Source organism: Macrotis lagotis, chromosome 2 (genome assembly GCF_037893015.1).
Source record: "Macrotis lagotis isolate mMagLag1 chromosome 2, bilby.v1.9.chrom.fasta, whole genome shotgun sequence".
Taxonomy (NCBI): Eukaryota; Metazoa; Chordata; class Mammalia; order Peramelemorphia; family Peramelidae; genus Macrotis; species Macrotis lagotis.
The window spans coordinates 122898323-122916339 of record NC_133659.1 but is presented as its reverse complement, the minus strand read 5'-3'; the positions used below and the strand labels follow the sequence as shown (position 1 = coordinate 122916339).

The 18017-nt window shown below is 31.7% G+C and overlaps 1 protein-coding gene across 5 annotated transcripts in view; it reads right to left on the bottom strand.

Annotated features, from left to right (window-relative positions):
- LYPLAL1 (lysophospholipase like 1) overlaps positions 1–18017 on the bottom strand; it is a 124265-nt gene that overhangs the window by 47508 nt on the left and 58740 nt on the right. For 2 of the 5 annotated variants that reach the window (XM_074222692.1, XM_074222690.1), the window contains exons 4-5: positions 17501–17616; positions 14365–16668 (exon numbers count right to left, since the gene is read on the bottom strand). In XM_074222692.1, the coding sequence (XP_074078793.1) occupies positions 16429–16668; positions 17501–17616 (356 nt within the window). In that variant the 3' untranslated portion in view covers positions 14365–16428. The other 3 variants (XR_012475726.1, XM_074222693.1, XM_074222694.1) reach the window with 3 other exon arrangements.

Here is an 18017-nt window from a genome sequence, read left to right as displayed (position 1 = left end):
TAAATCCAGTTTAACCCCCTCACCACAGCAAGATACGTGTTCAATAAATTAAAATAATGATAATTTTAAAAGGTGAAACAAATCCTCAGTAAGAAATATCCAAAAAGGGGAATAAAAAGCCTAGATATTGAGAAAAATAAGAGTCAATACAATGATGAAATGATATGTGATAAGAGCACACCCAAGAAAAATTCAAGAAGAAAACATTTCACAGGGACTATACTTAGAATTATAAGGAAAAATGGTTATAACTGAAGGATGAGTTTAGAACTAAAATTAGAACTTCTGATGAAAAATTCAGAAAGTTGAATTGAGTTTGAAAAACCCTAGGACACCCTAAATAATGTAACTAATTTTTTTTATTAATGACTATGTGATAAATTCTAGTGCCATGTGGAAATATAGAAGGCATGGAAAAATATCTGAGATTTCTACAATAAATTGAAATTGATTAAGAAACAAGGTTTGAAGAAACACTGTAAGAATAACTAATTTCCCATAAAATATGATTTAAAAAAACCCTTAAATCCTGGAAGGGCAAAGAATCCACAGGACGAATAAAATTATAAAACATTGTTACATAGATACTTCAAGATTAATTCATTACAAAGCATACTTATCAAGCTGTAGCACTCCACAATCAAAAAGAAAATACAATAAGCATTCCATAAGAGAAAGATAATATACCAAATAATTCCAGTCAAAAGCATAGAAGACTTTTTAAATCAATGAATGAAATAAAAATTTGAATGTGCTATAATGAAAAGAAAAGAGACTTTTATTTAAGAAAGATGTATCCTACAAAGTAAAGCTTAATCCTAGGGAGGAAATTGTTGAAATCAAAGCATTTATTTTGAGAAAACTAAATTTGAACAGCTTTCAAAATTGAAAAGCACCTTCTTCATGACACAGAAAAGTAAATACATATGAATAATTTGAAGCAATTTGTGATATTCCAATCCTTAACTAATGAAAGAGAAAGAGAGGAAACTTCCTTGGGAGTACCATCTCAACTACAGATTATTTAAAAATCAAAGAAAATAAGCTCTGTGCTTGTGTTTCAAAACCATTTTTAATGTTTTTTTCATGGAAAATGAAAGAATAGAAGAAAAAGAATGTATTTCTTCTGAAATCAGGTACCACATATTATCCAAAAATTTGCCATGAAGTGCAAATTGTTTAAATATAAAAGGGTGACAGTAAAAGGGGTGTGTGTGTGTGTGTGTGTGTGTGTGTGTGTGTGTGTGTGTGTAAAATAAAGTAAGTGACTAAAATGGTCTCAAGTAAAAGCAAGTATAACTATATAAAAGAATGATTTTTTTAAAGAGAAAAGCAGGACATATAATTTTTTCCCTTTTCTTTTTTTAATTTATTTTTTTAAATCACATAGATTAAATATGATTAGGTATAAATGAAGATACCCAGTGCCTCCAAGTTTATCTGAGTGTTAAAAATGTTTTAACACTCAGATAAACTTGGAGGCACTGGGTATCTTCATTTACACCTAATCTTACTAAGAAAACATACAGTATTTCTGTTACCAGAAGGCAGCTCTTGGTTTTAAGTAACTATTTTTAATTATATTAAAGGAAAAAAAATTGTCTTATTTTTTTAAAACAAAGTATTTTAAACATAAGTGGACTCTATTTTTTGAAAATTTTTCTATTATAATCATGCAATTTTTCTATTTTATTACTATTTGATATATAAATTAATGTTTATAGTTTTCTTTATGTTGTATTATGTTGTATAATGCTGTATTATCATTGAATTTTTACTGAATCCAACCTAGTCTCTGTTTTAAAAAAAAAGATTTTTCAAAAACCTTATTATTCTACTATGGATTCTTTGCAAATATTTGGTTTAATGCTTTTGCATCAACACTCAATATTATATTAATCTTTCTATATGTTAATCTACAGGTTTTATTCTCTGCTTTAATTTCTTTCTGATAAAATCATCTACTATTTCTTCTAGATGCCCCCTGCCTAAGGGAAGGAAAGAATTCAAAGCAATTATATAAAACATCCCTCCCTCTATGGTCAACCACCCATTTGCTGCCTTTGGCAGTAAGGTATTTATAATGGGGGACCATAATATTTCACTAACAGAATTTTATAGCAAAATATCTATAATACTACAATAAGGCATTAGAGTAGTTTATAGATTTTTAATACATAGTACTAGCTCTTGCTATATTATGATTAATGGGATTAGAAAATGTTATATTAAAGACTATAAAACCAGAATTTTAAAAATTCCCTAGGAAAAAATAAAATAGATTACAATTTAGTCTACTATTCATATTTTTATTTTCATTTTTCAGACAAAACTACAGCTTTTGACATTTTAGTCACTCATTTGATGAATTAAGAATCATTTTAAAGTGCCTACTATTCTTCAGACACATGGCATACAAATATAAAAGTGAGAGAGTCCCTGTCTTCAAAGGGGTATATCCTATGGCAGCGTCAGTGAGATAGAAGACATAACATGTTGACAGATAAATAAACACGAGATATAAACAACATAAATGCAAAGTGATTTTTAAGGGTAAACAACTGGGAAAATCAAGAAAGTTCTTTTTGAGGAGACGACACTAGAGTAGAATCCTGATGTAGCTACAGTTCCAAGCTTCAGAGGTGAGGAGGGAATAAAATTACAAGTAAAGAGGATAATTTATGCAAAACTATAAAGGCAGAAATGTAATTTCATGTGAAGGGAAGTAGGAAAAAGTCAGAAAGCTGATTTTCCTAGAATGAAGAGAACATGAGGAAGAGTAATGAGTAATTAGACTGAAAAGAGAGCTTAATATAATTATTTTTATAAACATTATTATATGTTCACATATAATTTATTATATAGAATTCTTTATTATAGACATACACAGTTTTTAACTCTCTTCAGATTAGTCAAAATATAGAGAAATTCAGGGAGTATAAGGAGGCATTAGCATATTTCCAATGGTACTTGCATGTTCAAAGTAGTGAAAAAGAAAGTCTAGGAAATATATAACAAAAAGACAATAGAGTTATGTTTTAGGACAAATTTGAGGGATAATGGATATTTCATAGGTACATGGTATTTGTGGAATGTTAAAAGGTCTAGAATTCCAGTACAAATGTACTTGGATGGAGGCTTTATAGAAAGTGATATTACATACCAACTATCAATGGGTTGGGCAGAGTGCACCATTTTTTTGTTATGAATTTTGAGGAGAAATTATAAATATCCTGGATACCTAGCAACATTTTACTCTTAAATCTTCGAGTCATCCATTTCATATTAACATTGACAAAAACAAATTGTGTTCTACTAAATGAATTTTAGCAAAACAATTCCTTGATCTCATTTTATTGGACCAATAAATGAAATACTTATTAGCTTTCCAGTTCGGATAGTTTATAAAAACTCACTGACTTAACGTCCATGTAACTTTAAATTAAATTTGTATAGTGACTTCCAAAGATCAACAAGAGCTCTATATGTGTTGGGAGAGGAACATTAATTAAATGAATGCTACTTCTCAAGTTCCATTCAATTCAGTAATATTTTGTATTGTGTTGTTTTTCAGTCATGTTCAGTTTTTTGAGATTCTATTTGATGTTTTCTTGGCAGAGATACTGGAGTGATTTGTCATTTCCTTCTCTAGAAAACTGAGGTAAATAGGTTTGCTTAGGGTCACAGAACCACTAAGTAGCTGAAATTGGATTTGAATTCAGTGATATGAGTCTTCCAGCTCCAGGCCTTACTATGTCTAAATCACTATGCTAAAGCATCAGGGACAAAAAAAAATGAAGAATGAGTCCTGCCTCTCAGGAATTTACATTATAATAAAGGATATATATTACAAAAAGGAGATATATATATATATATATGTATATACAAAAGTAAATACAAAATAATGTGAGGAGGGACAAAGTTCAAACAACTAAGATGTACAGGAAAGGTTTTCCCATAGGAGGTAAAACCTGAACTGATCCTTAGAGGAAACTAAGATTCTAACACTATAGAATAGAGTATAGAGAAAATTAATGATATGAAATATTCATGAAGGAAAGGCTGGTGTCAGATTCTTTAAATCCTTAGCTGTAGAGTTAGCTTGAGAAGTGATTCATAAGTATTAGTGATCAATATATTGAATTTTATCCAGAATTTTCTTTAATATTTCATTATTTAAAAACTGCTTTATTTTTTAGTGTTTGTATTTATTTCAAATTGGAGTGACTCAGAATCAGGAAGACATCTGTTCAAATTTTTCTTCATACATTTATTGGTTGTGTGACCTTGAGACCCTCAGCCTCAGTTTTTTCTTTTGCAAAATGAGAATAATAATAACACCTATCTCATAATAGTACTAGAATCAGTTGAGGTAACATGCAAAAAGTGTTTTTTAAACTTTAAAGCATCATATTATTCTAACTATTAGCTAGATAATAGATCAATAACAATAAACATGTACTCCCTATAAAGTGTTATTCAGAAATCTAAAAGATTTTTTTAAAATGAAATTTATTTTTTTTGGAATTTTATAAAGTATAGAAATACACATGAGGATTTCTACCCAGCAGTATATTCCATTATTTTAGAACTTCATATTAAAACAGAGGATATACTTAATTTTTTTGGCTAAATTGATAGCATGGCTTGGCATCACATAAGCATAGTCACACACATTGAGCACTCTTAACAACACCTTGAACTTTGCATGTCAAATAGGCTCAGTATATGTTGGATAAATGAAAAGTTAGCTAACAACATCAGGTCCTTGGAAGGCAACTAGATTTGCAGAAAAAGCTACCTTAAGAAAAGCTCTAAAATGCTACAAGATAAAACCCTATGATAATACAAATGAAGAGACAACTGACCTAGTAAATAGAAATATGACCTTGGAGTCTCTTCCATGTGCTACCTTCTTGACCCTGGGTAAGGCTCTTAATCAATTATCCCTCTAGTCAACTCTGTGAGACCATAAATTATAGAACAGTTGTAAATCTGCATTGTTAGAGGGAATTTCCATTCTAGGAGTTCCCTACATTAGAGAAATTAGAGGGCCATATTAAAAAAATAATAATACTGATGTTTAATAAGGTTTGCTGTCATATTATCCAATAAAACTTGTTAGAGAAAAAACATGTTGACTCTTAGACACCTCCAAAGAAAAGTACACCTTGTCATATATCACACCCTGGACTATCAGAATGTCATGCTGCCTAAAAGAATATCGTATTGCTAAATGGACAAGTTCCAGATATATGTGAGTGCATGACTTCAATCAGAGCACATGGGAGCCATGGATTGAACTTATTCCTTTAATTTTTTTTTTAATGTCCATATGTTTGTTTGGCTAAAAACCAAGTTTCATTACATGCTCCTATTATTCCACTATGCAAAAATTTTATTTACGGGCCTTTCACATAAAGACTAATTTATTTGATAGGAAGGCTGCTAATGCTTATTTAAGCTCACCATAATGAAAACAATATTTGTAGAGGTATGAATGAATGCTGAGCCTTCAAGCCACGTGTTTGGGCCTCCATCCAAGAGGGGGTACTCAGAATGTCAACTTATCTTTGCAGCTCCCAATACAACACATGCCAAAAGTCATCAGGAACAATATTATATATTGGGAATTGGTATATAAAGCAGACGCAGTATGCCTAATCTCCTCATTGGCATTGGGAAGGCTTACTGGAGCCAGTAAGACTTACATTCTAATTCTAGGGCTCATTTCATGAATAATTCTAAAATCAAACAAGGAGGTATTTTGTAGGGCCCCAGCACATAATCATGAACAGTGGAAGTGGCTACCTTGACTCTTATGATACTCTGCAGAAACCCCGTTGGTCAATGTCATACACTCCTGGTGTGAACATTAAACGCCCTGTCTCAGATATTAAAGACAAATGCACAAACACTATTAAACTCCCCAGTGGTGATGCTAAGTTAGATCCCGCTTTGATTCCTTGTGCTGACACATCTGTGGTTGGATTGTGTCATACAAACGACAGCAGGGCTTGACAATTTCCCTTTATAATTCAGCAAGGTCTGGTAGTAATCAAAGATACTTCTGTATCAATTTTAGAAAGTTTATGTCCCTGGTGGGAAAAAAAAAAATCCTCTGTTTCAAGAAAGTCACCTTAACGTTTCAAATGTTTACATTTTTGCTTACAGAAGTATCTATTTGAAAAATGCATTGGTGAGGGCATCAAAAGTGTGATTTAATGGTACAATTATTGCGATATCTGCACACTGTCTTGTCAGTTTTCTGTATACAAACGTAGTCCAGCATTCCTAATAATCTTGTAAGATTATCTTAATCTTTTCCTTTCATCATGGAAGCCCTCCCTGCCTTGTGTATGGAAGTCAAAATGAATTATAGACACAAATGAGATCTTGGACTGCACAACTAAAGCAAGAAACGTATACAATCTAAATGTTTGAAATAAATATTTTTTGCACATAAGTGGCTCTGATAATTTACCACATCTTTGCTATATTTCTCAAGTACCAGGAAAAAAAAGAATAAATGATTTAATTCTTGGTCACTCTAACTGCATAATAAGAAGCAAAAGGAAACTATTCATTGCCTAATTAAAACTGGAATATGGAATAAATGTATAGAGCTCTGGATTTAAGAGTCAGAAATAATGGGTTCAACCTTCCTAACTTGGAAACTTAGTAGCTTAGTGACCCTGAGCAAGTCAATTCACAACTGGTGGGCCTCATTTTAATTATCTATAAATTATGGGGAATAGTTCCCAATATATATTGTTGATAATAACCGAATCAATAAGGAAAATTCATATTTTAAGAGACTGAGTGAAAGACTAAGTATTTCAGTAAAAAAATTTACCATAAGAATCCTGCAGCGAAACTAAAAATTTGTATTCCAAAACCTTTTATTGAACTAAAGGAAAGGAATACAAAAATCAGAATCAAAGTTAAACAATTAGCAACATAGAAATAATTTGTTTTTAATTTGACTTCCTATTGAAAATCATCAATGAATTATGTAATCTTAGATGCATATCTATTTATGGAAAATCTTTCAAATTATAGATGATTCAGTGATTTCAAAGTAATTACTTTGTACTCTGTGCCAGAGGGGTTTACTAAGTATTTATTGACTGACTTTCTAAATCTGAATTGTTTTTCATGTACTATGGCTTTATAATTCCTTAAACTTAGACTTGCATCATTATTTTCTATTTTGGAAAGATGTCACTAGCATTTGAGTGAGTTGCCTGATTAATACTTGCATTTTTGAGGTGCATATACTGATCAATTCTTTCAATGGCAAAAAACCAAAGTGGGACTAATCAAGTTTAAGAATTTTTTAAAATACAGAGATTCTCAGTCATCTGACAGCAAACTGATGGATTAAATCCTCTAAACTATTACCATTCCATTAATGTACATTTCACTCCTAAAATGAAGTCTCTTAGAAAAAGAAAACTTTATTTATTGAAAAAACAGCATTATCTATGAACAATAACTAGGTTTGGATGAAAAAAAGCAAAGTATGTTGATGATGTGATATAATATCTCCTGTAAGGAAGACTTTCCTTATAGTTATTGGTGCCTTCAACTCTGAGATTACTTCTCATGGATTCTGTATGTATGTTATATGGAATGTATGTTATATGTTATATGTTTACTTTTTTTCTTCTCCCTTAGAATGTGACCTACTTGAGGGTAGGGGTTAATTTTACTTTTCCTTCTAAGCATAGTACATAGCTTGGGACATGGTACATAGCTTGATAATATAGCATAATTTAAGTGATTTTATAAAATGATCCTTTGTTGTTGGAAAACAAATATAGTTTTCTGGGAGCATTGTGAAACCTCCACAATGTCTGGGCATAAACATGAATATGTTGCAGCAAAGATTCTCAAACTTTTCGTTACCTTTATAGTAACTCTTAAAAATTATTGCATATTCCAAGGAATTTTGCTTATGTACACCATCAATATTTGCAATATTAGAACTCAAAACTGAAAATTTTAAAATACGTATTTTTATATATTTAAACCTAGCAATATATATCTATTGCATGTTAACATAAATGACAGTTTTTGAAAAAACACAGCTATTTCCCAAAGTAAAAAAAAAATAGTGAGAGGTTATATTGTTTTAGTGTCTGATTTAATAGATGACACCTATATTTATATAATCGGCTTCTGCATTCAATCTGTTGCAGTAAATTGATTTGCAATACTGCTTTGGTTTGAAATATATTAAAATATAATTATGTATAATAAAGTATAATTAAAATTTAAATAAAATATTTCAAAAAGAAAACAGTTTCACTAGGATATATAATTGGAAAAGAGAGTAGTTTAAAAGGCAAATTATATCTTAGTATTATTATGAAAATAGTTTTGATGTCTCAGATTTCCCTGAAAGGGTTTCACCAAAGTGTGCAGACCGCACTTTGAGAAATGTTGTGTTACAGTACTGATGAGGAACAAATGTGAATTACGGAGTTGTTGTTCTTTTCAGCCATATGTATATGCACATACTTGACAATATCAAAAATGCATCTTCAAACATACAGGGCAAGACAAATGTTCAACAGATATAATTTTTTTTTTATTCTTAGATGATGGAAGTCAAAAGAGTTTAGTTTTTAGTGAGGCTAAGACTTGAATAATAGATTATCATGTGACATGTATATCTGAATATATTATGTTCATATATAAGTATGTAAATTATAGACTAAATAAATGTCTAACATAAAGAGGAAGCATAAAATATAGGATGAAATATTTTCATCAGACCAGGGGCCTAGGTCACTGCAATATATATTTTTCTTAAATTTTTTAACTGGACTTGTGCTTTCATCAGGATAGAGACTCTCTGTAAGGAAATTTCCTCTATCAATAAAGATGGACTTTTTTTTTTGTATCTTATGGTCAGAGGGGTGCCTCAAGTACTAAGGGTAAATAAATATTTGATGCAGTCACACAGTCAGCCTGTGGGACTTGAACCCAGGTCTTCTTGATTCCTAGAGTCTAGCTTTCTATATACTATGCCAAATAGCTTTAAAAAAGTTGTTTCAATTGTTTGTAACTATTCTATGTTTTCATTTCTTTTTTTTCTCTTTTAACTTATTTCAAGAGTCTCTCCCTGTTTGTAGTCATCTGGATCTCATCTCCATGCATGCAAGATATTCACCCACTTGGCTCTCTTTCCATCTGCACAAGATTTGTTAAATGGTCTTAAAAATGATTTACTTTAAATTCCAATTGTTTTTATATACCAGTAAGAGGGATTAATTTAAAGGCAGAACTTTATATTTTAGAGATATGTTCAACTTATGTTAGCTGTCATTTTTTAAGTGGTCTGATTAGCTGTTTTCTAGTATCCATGTAATTGAATATTGATATTTAATTCTAAAGAAGGCATCCAGTTGCTATGACCTACAAAAACTCTTCCAAGTAGCTAAGTGACTACTTGGGTGGGTGGCTGGGGGGATTTTGTGGTACAAAGGTAGCTAGAATCCACATTGAAAATATGACTGGAGCTGCAAAGAAAAATTTTCATTTTTTGCAACAGCATTTGTAGATGCTTTAAACAGACATCAGGCACTTTGAATATTTTCATATTGATTTTAAGATTATTTTCTCCACTTTTAGAAACACATGCCTTCAAATTAAATTAGGCTTTAATTCTATCCAAACATTAGAACTAGAAAAGGCACCAGGAAGAATATGCAGAAGAAAGAGGCGTAAGTTCATGGTTGAATTTCAAGGTTCAAAAATCAATTTTATATTTGACCAATAAGGCTCAACAGGCAAAAGATAGAAAGACAAATTCCATTCAAAGTTAACTGCTGAGAATTTGTATGGGTTTATTTTCTATGCTGCAACTTTGTTGAAGTTGTTTTAATGGTTTTTTAGCTGACTTTGTAAGATGCTCTAAGAAAAACCATATCATCTACAAAAAGTGTTAGTTTTGTTTCCTTTTTTCCAATGTTTACTCCTTCAGTTTTTTTTTTACCTAACTAGCATATCAAACACAATGTTAAATAGAAATGATGATTAACATCCTTGTTTCATCCCTGATCTTATTGGAAAGAGTTCTAGCTTATCCTCATTACAGATAATGTTGATCTTTTAGTTTTATGTAATTTCTAATGTCCATTTTAAGGAAAACTCAATTTGTTTTAACACTTTCTAGAATTTTCTAGGAATTGAAATATTTCTAGGAATAAATGCATTTTGTTAAAAAAGGTTTTTTTTTCCTACAACAGCTGAAATAATTATGATCTCATTTTGTTATTAATATGTTCAATTATAGTTATGGGTTTCCTGATAGTAAAAAAAACCTGGATTCCTGGTATAAAACCTGCCTGGTCATACTGTATGATCTTTGTGATATTACTGTAAGCTCCTTGTTAATGTTTTATTTAAAACCTTTGCATCAATAGTCACTAGGTATATTGTTCTTTATTTTTCTTTCTTTGTTTCGACTCTTCCTGGTTTAGGTATCAAGCCTATATTTCTGTTGCAGAAGAAATTTAATAGAACTCTATTACCTATTTTTTCAAACAGTTTATATAGTAATGGAATTAATTGTTCTATAAATGTTTGGAAGAATTCACTGTTAATCCATCTGGTCCAAGGTTTCAAGGGATGGTTAATAATCCAGGTTTGCTTGTATAAAAGTAAATGATGTGAAATGTCTGGAAAAATAGGTTGAAGTCCATTTATAGAGTGTCTTAAATGCTAGTCTAGAATTTGTACTGTAGTTTGTTTTTCTGTAGACAATGGCAAGTCAGTGAAAGTGTTTGGTAGTGATATATTCAGACCTGCACATAAAAAAAAAATTCTTCAGTAGATTATGAAAGGAAGATCACTTAGAAGACTATTTATTGCAACATGATTGGCAAGAAATTATTGGCTTGAAGGGGGCACCTAGGTGGTGCAGTGAATAGAGCACTGCCCCTGGAATCAGGAGGACCTGAGTTCAAATATGAACTCAGACACATAATAAGTGCCTTAATCCCACTGCCTTAAATAAATTAAAAAAAAATAAATTATGGGCTTGAAATAGGATAGTGGCAGTATGAATGTGTGACAGGGCCAACAAAATTTTAACTTTCAATCCTTTGTCTAATGTCTGTTACAATTCAACATCCCTTTCAATTTAGTATATATAAGGATGTGTTTGTTTCTCAAAGAAACTGAGACCTGAAGGGGTTGAGTGATTTATCTAAGGTCACAAAGATAATCTAATTGAGCTGGAATAGTGTCTGCATGAATATTGTTGAATCAAAGAACAATTAGCAAATTCTTGAATTGAATTCAACTTATCATCTACACCCATATTTTAATGAAAAGCTTCTGCCTTGATCAAAGTTGTTTGTGTAATATTTTATCCTGGATCTTTCAAAAGACATTATCTAGTAAAATTACATTCAAACACACATGTGCTTAATAAAAACAATAATCAAAACAGAAATCTTTAATTTGTCTAGGAAATAAGATTTAACAATATATCATCATGATTTTGATAATGGTTTTTCCATAAGGTTTCCCTAGTCTTTCTGTGGTAGATATGAGATGCCAGTCATCTAAGTCTGCAAAATTCTCTATAAGCAATTTGAGTAGAGCAGTTTTCCCATTTGATTGATAAGGTCTGCCAAATCAAGAGGTTAATTTGATTATGACTCCTTAAAATGGCTTTTAGCACCTCAACTTTTTATTTAGCTATTTTGTTGTATTTATAGAAAATAATGTCATTATGATTAATAATAAAATTGCTTCTACTAGATAGCTAGACTTTTACTGTTAGCATAAAAAAAACTATATAAATATCATCTTATTTTATTCTCACTACAATCCTAGGAGGAAAGTACTGTGACAAATGAAAAACCTAAGAGATAGAATTTCTGGGTAATTAACAATTAGTTTATTATTTAGGCTAAATATCAAAAAAATTGATAATCAGTGGTTTCTCTCAATAATCAACTCTCTTTGCTCAAGGCCCTTCTCCTAGAATAGTTATCACCTCTTTCACAAACCCCTCCTCTTCCTATTTATCCAATTCTGGAATCATGAACCAGGATCAAGTCAACTCTGCCATTGTTTTGGAATAGGGTGTGTCAGTCTATCACCTTCTGGCTTCACTCACCAACCATGTAACTTTCTGGACCAAAGTGCCTCTCTGTGGCTACTACTCCCTGATGTATGTTGTCTTACATACTAGAATCAAGTGTGGAAGCAATAACAAAACAAAAACTTAAAATCTTTTTTAGTAAAACTTAAAATATTGAGTGGTTTTTCTCTGATTTTGCAAAATCTTTGGAAAAGCAACCTAGAAAGATAGATGACAAAAAGGACAAAAAAAGGGGGATGGTATCTGTTCCTTAGGGAAATATACTGAAGGTGTTACTAGACTTTTTTTAAATTTATACTAGTTATTTTTCCAACTATATGCAATGGGAGTTTTCAACAATCATTTTTTGCAAGGTTTTGAGTTTTATATTTTTCTGCCTCCTCCCATCTCTGACAGAAAACAATCTAATATAGGCTACACATGTATAACCAGGCCAAGCATATATCCATATTAATCATATTGTGAAAGAGAATCAAATCCAAACAGAAGAAAAACAATAAAGAAAAAATATGACCTAAAACATATGACAACTTTTAAAAATTGAAGATACTAAGCTTTGGTCTGCATTTAAACTCCAAGATCTTTTAACAAAGAATAATCTTTGTCCTACCTACTGGTCAGTTTTTTCAGTTACATCTATCTTTTTCTGATCCAATTTGGATATTTCTTGGCAAAGATGTGGGAGTGGTTTGCCATTTCCTTCTAAATCTTTTTACATTTGAAGAAACTAAAGCAAACAGTGTAAGGTGCCTTTCCCTGGGTCTGATACCAGATGTGAGCTTAGTAAGACTATTTGCTGACTTAGTCACCTAGCTGCCCCTCAGTCTCATTAACATCATTTTATTTCCCATCCCAGAAATAATTTGGTTATTGCCTAATCTAGAGGCAATCTCAAGTACTCCAGGCCTTGGAAAGCCATTGTCCCTGGGACTCAAGATCTTATGAGAAAGGATTAATATATCAATGATAGTCAATCAGTCAATGAGCTTTTAAGTGCTTATTATGGCAGTGGGCTCAGAGAATATAAATCAAATAGAAACACAGCCTTAGCACTCAGAGAATCTATATTCTAATTGAGAAGAATTACAAATACAAAAATAATGAAAAGAGAAGGAGGACACAGGTACTTAGAGGCAAGGAAAAGGACATAGCTGATCTGGGAACTCTCTTTAAATCGAGCTTCTGGATGAACAAATAACCTCTTTAAATGAAGTCCTTTTGTTTATTTGGAGGAGTGAGTGGAAGCATTCATGAAGAATGGAATAATGGCTTGATCACTTGTTTGTGGAATGTTAACACAGATTGTATTTTTTTTAGGTTTTTTTTGCAAGGCAATGGGGTTAAGTAGCTTGCCCAAGGCCACACAGCTAAGGTGTGTGAACTCAGGTCCTCCTAACTCCAAGGCCAGTGCTCTATCCACTGCACCATCTAGCTGCCCCTAGCTTTCTCTTTTTTTAACAGATTCTTTTTTTACTTGTGTTGATATCAACCAATTTAGGTACATATGTAGAAAGATTAATGGGTCAAAACAGACTTATGAACAGGCTAAATAAATTATCTAATCTATAAACAGGCTAAATACTGACATTACAAAGAAAGAGAAGTGATTATTAATTTATCTAGAAGTTTGTTGTGTTGTGCATATATTATTGTTAATCTATGGAACTACTATTGCTAGTATATATTTTTTCTATTTAAAATTACACTTTCTTCTCTTTATTGAAGCTGTCTACTAAGGGGTATTTTGTATTAGGATATTTGTGTTGTCTTTAATAATACTATTGATTTTATATATCCCCTAAATGATTTTTTAAGGGATTGAAATTTTTAAAATCAAGGGTGAAATCTAATATATATTTCAAAAGCTTCCTCTAGAGGCTAAAGGCTATTTCTGATTCTTTAAGAAGTGGGGAATCTGGAGAAGTGATTTACTGAGCAAACTTTATAAAGGTAATTTGTATGGCAGGGTGGGGCATCTAGAGAGACAAATGATGGCTTGTGAATTGTTGAAGAAGCTGCTTTCTTTTCATGGCTAGAAAGAAGTTAGGAAGAACAGAGAAGATGTTATTCTTTACTGATGATACTACTTTACACTTAATATTATGAAGATAATTCTTTTTTTTAATAACATTTTATTTTTCCAATTGTATGTTATGAAAGTTTTTAAACATTTATCCACATGCACATGTATATTTTTAAGATACATAATTTCCTTCCCCTATCCCCCCCCCCCCAAGTGGTGAACAGTCAGGTGAATACTGTACATATACAATTGTGTTTAACATGTTTACAGATTAGTCATTTTCGAACTATGAATAGAAAAGAAATACCTAAGAGGAATTTTAAAAAAGTGAATGCAGGGGCAGCTAGGTGGTACAGTGGATAGAGTACTGGCCTTGGACTCAGGAGTACCTGAGTTCAAATCCGGCCTCAGACACTTAATAATTACCTGGCTATGTGGCCTTGGGCAAACCACTTAACCTCATTTGCCCTGCAAAAAAAAAAAATAAAAAAAAGTGAATGCAGCATTATTCAGATTCTGAAGGTTTTTTGTTTTGTTTTTCTTCCTCTATGAGGAGAATTCTTTAAGAGACTTTGCCTGACATCTTGAATGAAAAGGGGGGGGGGGGGGGAAGAGAGAGAGAGAGAGAGAGAGAGAGAGAGAGAGAGAGAGAGAGAGAGAGAGAGAAAGAGAGAGAGAGAGAGAGAGAATATGCATTCTGAAACCATCACCTCTTTACTTGGAGGTGGAAAGAACATTTCACCTTTAGTCCTTTGGAACTGAAGTTGATCATTATTATCAGAGTTCTTTCAGAGATAATTGTTTTTATAATACTGTTATTGTATAAATTGTTCTCTTGGATCTGATCACTTCAGTTTTTATCAGTTCACAATCTTCCCAGATTTTTCTGAAACTATTTCTCCATAATATATTATAGCACAATATTACAATATTATTCCATCATATTCATATACCACAACCTGTTCAACCATTTTCTAATTGATAGACATGTTCTCAGTTTGCAATTCATTGCTACCACAAAAAGATCACTGTAAATTTTATATGAAGGATACTTTTGCATAGTGGATAAAGCACAGGCCTTGGAGTCAGGAAGACCTGAGTTCAAATCTGGCTTCAGATACTTAATAACTGCCTAGCTGTGTGACCTTGGGTAAGTCACTTAACCCCAATGCTTTAAATAATTTTTTTAAAAAAAGATACCTTTCCCTTTTCTTGATTTCTTTGGGGTATAGATTTAGAAGGGTATTGTTAGGTCAAAGAGTATGCACAGTTTATTAACTTTTTAGGCAAAAGTAATTGTACTGAATGACTGAATTTATTAATTCCATCAACAATGCTTAGGGGTAACTATGAGATTATTATCACAGCTACAAACACTTCCTTTGTTATTATGAATGTCAATATTAAAAAATTAATAAATATATAACTTTACTATATGTTAAACTCTAGGAAATTAGGAGTTTATATAAAATATTTATTATACATATACATATACATATATATATATATATATATATATATATATGTATGTATTTGGAGAGAGAGAGATATGAGTAACCACTCATAAGAAGGAAGACTTCTCTACTTCATTAAATGATATCTGATAGACTAGGGGTGGGGCATTTGAGTTTAGTTGATTGAGAAGTTTTGAAATTGTATTAATCCGGATAAATACAAATATACCCTTAGATCACCTTAAAGTTTGAGATGATGAGGTTAAATATGGAAATGAATCAATTAAGACTTGAGAGGTAACCCATAAACAGGTGATAAATCTCTAGACTACCCTTCTCCTTCTAAACCCTGTTACATACAAAATGTACAAAGGATATTACATAAATCATTTCAGACAATTTTGTGGCATTGTTTATCTTGATGAACTATAGTCCTGTGAGACATTAAGTTAATACTGACAATACAGGGAAAGTACAAAAATTACAAAAGTTAACATAAAGGGGGGTGGTTAGGTGGTGCAGTGGATAGAGCACTGGCCTTGGAGTCAGGAGTACCTGAGTTCAAATCCAGCCTCAGACACTTAATAATTATCTAGCTGTGTGGCCTTGGGCAAGCCACTTAACCCCATTGCCTTGGCAAAAAAAAAAAAAAACCCTTAAAAAAAAGTTAACATAAAGAATGATTAGACATGAGTCAGTACGTGATATTAGTTTGATACTTTAATTGAAATCATACCTATTTAAACAATATTTTGACAGCAAAATTCACTTCCCATAATAAGAACATTAGAAATACACATAATTTAAATAAAAAAAGATTTGATTTATACATTTGGCTTTTCTATTTCTTTTGGTAATTTTTCAAGAACCCAAGATTTTAATTTCTCTAGTTCACTTCTGCTTAATTCATGATAAAGGTTTGGAAAGCTATGAAATGTTGTGCTTACTCCCAATGATTTTAAAATTGAATTTGTCTCTTCACCCCATGAATGAAGAACTAACTCATCAGTAGTGCCATGACACTGAAATAATTCAGGAAGTGCCCCTTCATTCTTCTGAAGAGCCTAGTGAGAAGGAAAAAAAAAGTTCTATATCATCAATTTAACTATCACCCATGAACAGGACAAAAATGGTTTTAAAATGGAGTGCTTGGCAAAATGCTCTGATCTTCTTAAATCATTTTACATCAGTGGGAAAACAGTTAAGAGAAAGAAGACACAGTGAAACTGTTTCAGATTCAAGTTTCTCTTGAGAGGACTAGGACCAGGACCAGGGCTTAGCTGAGGAGATGGAAGAACTTCTAAGATTTACATGGTCAAATTACCTGTGTAAGTGTTTAAGTTGCTTGATGGCATTTTATTAATGGAATTGGGAAGGCAGGATGTAGTGACTCTTTTAAGTGGCTGAAAGAGGAGGAGAATCATGCTCCCCTGTTCCTGAAGAGGAAGGAAAAAGGGATTGCCTGACCAAGGTATGGGATAAAGAGGAAGAAGATGGATGGAAAAGGGAATTTATGGCTAGAATGAATCTCTATGCCTTCTATGTAGTATCTATTCTTGATAGAGAAGTGTTTACTAATGAATTATTCAATTAAAACACATTCTGCTTTAATAGAGAAAAATCCTACTGTACAAATAATATTAGAAATAATTTGTCACTGGCTTGTTCCTGTTACATTGTACAAAAATTGACCTAACATTTTGTCACATACAATAGATGCTACATGAACTTTATCACAAAAAGTATAGAGGGATTTAAAAAATTTTTCCTTTAAAAGTTTTACTTAATAATGTTTTTTGTATTTTCATTATCAACTGTGGTTGTTGTTAAAATATAATTTTTATTTTAATATTAATTTATATATGCTATACAAAGTATTTTAAAATTGTAACTTACCTGATAAACAGCAGATGTTTTATTGAGAAAACTAGAAAGTGCAAATACTCCAGCCAGATCATGGTGCTTCCTAAATGCTAAATGTAAAGCCATGCATCCCCCCATTGAAAATCCTCCTAGAGGAAACAAATCATATTAAGTAGCAATTAAACCCACAGTTCTAATTACTTATATATTAGAACAGTATCAGAACATCTGACATATAAATGTTAAAGGGCCTCTAGAGGGGACTAGAGCTAAAAAGTACCTCAAAACAATGAAAAGCTTAGTAAATTTTTTAAAAAATTTTATTTATTTAAGGCAATGGGGTTAAATGACTTGCCCAAAGTCACACAGCTAGGTAATTATTAAGTATCTGAGGCCAAATATCAACTCAGATCCTCCTGTCTCCAGGGCTGGTGGCTCTATTCACTGCACCACCTAGCTGCTCCTAAAATCTTAACAAACAGAAGCTAACCTGTTTGGAACCTCATCTATTATAAAATTAATTTACTGTAGTGACTTGTCTATTAATTGC